The 2,912-nt window shown below is 47.7% G+C and overlaps 1 protein-coding gene across 1 annotated transcript; it reads right to left on the reverse strand.

Annotated features, from left to right (window-relative positions):
- Positions 1-506: 506 nt before the first annotated feature.
- LOC125099063 (potassium channel subfamily K member 1) lies at positions 507-2,294 on the reverse strand. Its single transcript, XM_047728417.1, has one exon. It carries the CDS (start codon positions 2,209-2,211, stop codon positions 1,201-1,203), a length of 1,011 nt encoding a protein of 336 aa, XP_047584373.1. The 5' UTR covers positions 2,212-2,294; the 3' UTR covers positions 507-1,200.
- Between the last annotated feature and the right edge of the window lie 618 nt (positions 2,295-2,912).

Raw genomic sequence — 2,912 nt, forward strand, 5'->3', positions numbered from 1 at the left:
GTATAACTAGAAAAAAATTAGTAGAAAAGAAAAGAGGATAGTGTCGTGATTGCAGTAAAAAAGAACAATTTCTTGCTTCGTTTCTAGATCTGAGTTATTCTCAGAGCCAATGCCCATAAGTTAAAGGAGGGACCTGCTCTCTTCAAAGAACCTGCAATGCTCCCACTAACATTTTTTTTTTTTTTTTTTTTTTTTTTTTTTTTTTTTTTTTTTGCGACCAGCTATGACTTTTATTGATTTCAGCTTGTAAATGTAAAAACTCTCTGATTAATTTGACAGAATCTGTTCCGGGTGCCTAGGTTCATGTCCTGGGCTGTGCAGACCAGGTGACTACAAATCACAGCCCACTTTCAAAACAAAGTAACTTCTTTTACAAACCGTATTCTTCGTGAGCGGTTCCCCTCCGAAGAAAGGCTTACGAACACGTGAGACACAGGTTATCGTACTCTTACAAAGGGTGGAAACATTTCTTGTAGCAGAATCCTAGAGTAACTCACTCTCAAGTGTATTGTTCCCTTATTTTATTGCAGTGACTGGATTCTTGAGTACAAAGAGAAATCAAAAGGAAAAATATCTACAATCTTGGGTTAAGAAGGATGCTGGGACCCAGTGGCTAAACCGTATATACAAGATACAAACAGGTTTATTATACTTGTGTGTACACAGTTAACGGTTGCCTAATCATTGTAAATAGTAGGTTTAAGTTAGATTCTATAAAAATAATGATTTGGGATGTGCACATGCAAACAGGTACACATAAACTTATTTATAAAACACATCTCTATACTTCTCTTTTTTTTTTGCTCTTAAATATAAATGTTGCTATTTAGCCTTTAGCTAAAATGATTTAAACACAAATCCCAAAGTCCCTGATCAAAAGTATAAAATCAGCTTTTACCCACAGCAGCACCCTTCTTCACGTATCCTTACCTATTTGTAAAGTCTAGGTAATTTTGTCACATGTGAATTATAGGTACGTATCCTGTTTCCTCAGATATCACTCCTCCAGAGTAAAAGCTTGCTTTATTCCATTATGTTGTTTTTTTGTGGTGTTTTGGTTTTGTTTTTTGTAAATATTTCAAACAGTAGATATTTGTTAAAAGATCATCTTGGCCTCTACATTCTCATACAAATCAATGAGACAAAGGCTCTTTCTCCCTGCCCTGGCCCTGGTGCTCCCGGGACAAGGCAGCAAAGCCCTCAGTTGCCCATGGAGCCATCGGGCTGGGCGGAGGACTGCGGGCCCACAAAAGGCTCGTTCTGCTTCCGATCCTCCTTCGGGCCAGCGGCCTGGTCGGCGATGGAGGAGAAGGACAGCTGGTCGTGCTCTATGATGTGGACCCGATCCTCGTCCTTGTCTTTCTTCACGTAGAACAATTTTCTGAATTTTTTCAGCTCGTGGAGCTCACAGAAGGTTTCCAGAACTACCAACATGGCAATGAGGCCAAGGAGGAGGTAACATGTGATCCCAATCTTATAGAGCTCTCTGAACTTCTGATTGTAGCCTTCTCCAGGGACGTAGTCCCCTAGGCCGATGGTGCTCAGGGAAATGAAACAAAAATAAAAGGACTCAAGGAAGTTCCAGTCGTCCTCCAGGATGGAGAACACGGCCGCTGGGATGAAGAAGAAGCAGGACACGGTGACAAAGCCGAGGAGGACGGCGTGGACGATGGCCACCACCTGCTTGGAGAAACCCCAGCGGATGTGGAAGTAAAGGACAGGCCTGCGGGTGACGTGGATGATGACACGCTGGACCACCGCCGTCAGGAACAGGAGGGTGAACGGAATGCCGATGACCGAGTAGATGATGCAGAAGGCCTTTCCTCCATCCGACAGGGGCACGGTGTGGCCATAACCTGTGGTGGAGAGCACGGTGCTGGCGAAGAAGAGCGCGGAGGTGAAGTCCCAGTTCCAGTTGCCCGAGGCGTTGCTGAGCACTGACACGCCGTAGTTGCTGGCCTCCAGCACGCGGCCCAGGAACTGCTCGAGCTGCTGCTCCGACAGGCACTCGTGCTCCTCCAGGAAGCGCCGCTTCAGCTTGCGCAGCTCCTGGCGCAGCAGGTCCTCGTAGGGCAGCTCGACCGACGAGAAGACCACGGCGCCGAACACCAGGTAGAGCAGGTAGCCGAGCACCAGGAAGCCGAAGCACCAGGCCGAGCGGTGCCGCTCCACCAGGCGCACGCACGAGCTGCCGGCCAGGGACTGCAGCATCTTCCCCCCCGGCCGCCGCCGCCGCCGCCGCCGCCACCACCACAGCCGAGGCCCACGCCGCAGACCGGCCCGCGCGCGGCCCGCCACCCGCCCCCCACTAACATTTAATACAAACATTTCCACACTCCTCCAAAGGGACTTCTAGTCCCTGATTGACTAATAGTTTACTAGGGAAGGAAGAATGTGTAGACTTTTGAGCGCTGTTGGATACGTTCTGAACTGATACTCCTACCGGGAAACCTGAAACACAGTGTGGCTCAGAGTTAGGGTGGTGTTTGCGAAGATCATGTCATGAATGAACTCTTGGCACAGGTCCATCTCCCAGAGGGTCAAATGGGAACAAAGATCCAGACTATGGTCATTTTCTCAGCCGCTTCTCTCCATGCATGACTGGGATAAATACACTTAGCAGCTGGCAGAACTTTCACGTTTGTCCCATATCCCATGGAGTAAGACTTTACAGTAGGAAAAGCCAAAAAGATTTCTGAGGTTGCCTCTATGAGCCAAGATAGCAAATCAGAAGCAATAACACAGCTTGAGTTTAATGGCAGAAATTAGGGCTCTTTCAGGGAACCAGAGGATATGATGGTGGCAGTTCCCATCTGACTCTCATCCCATTGACCTCTCTATTCCCTGCGAAAACCAGAGAGATGACCACAGTTAACCAAATGTCAGACCCAGTTAGGTGTGCTGTACAGATG

The sequence above is a fragment of the Lutra lutra genome, chromosome 4 (genome assembly GCF_902655055.1).
Source record: "Lutra lutra chromosome 4, mLutLut1.2, whole genome shotgun sequence".
Taxonomy (NCBI): Eukaryota; Metazoa; Chordata; class Mammalia; order Carnivora; family Mustelidae; genus Lutra; species Lutra lutra.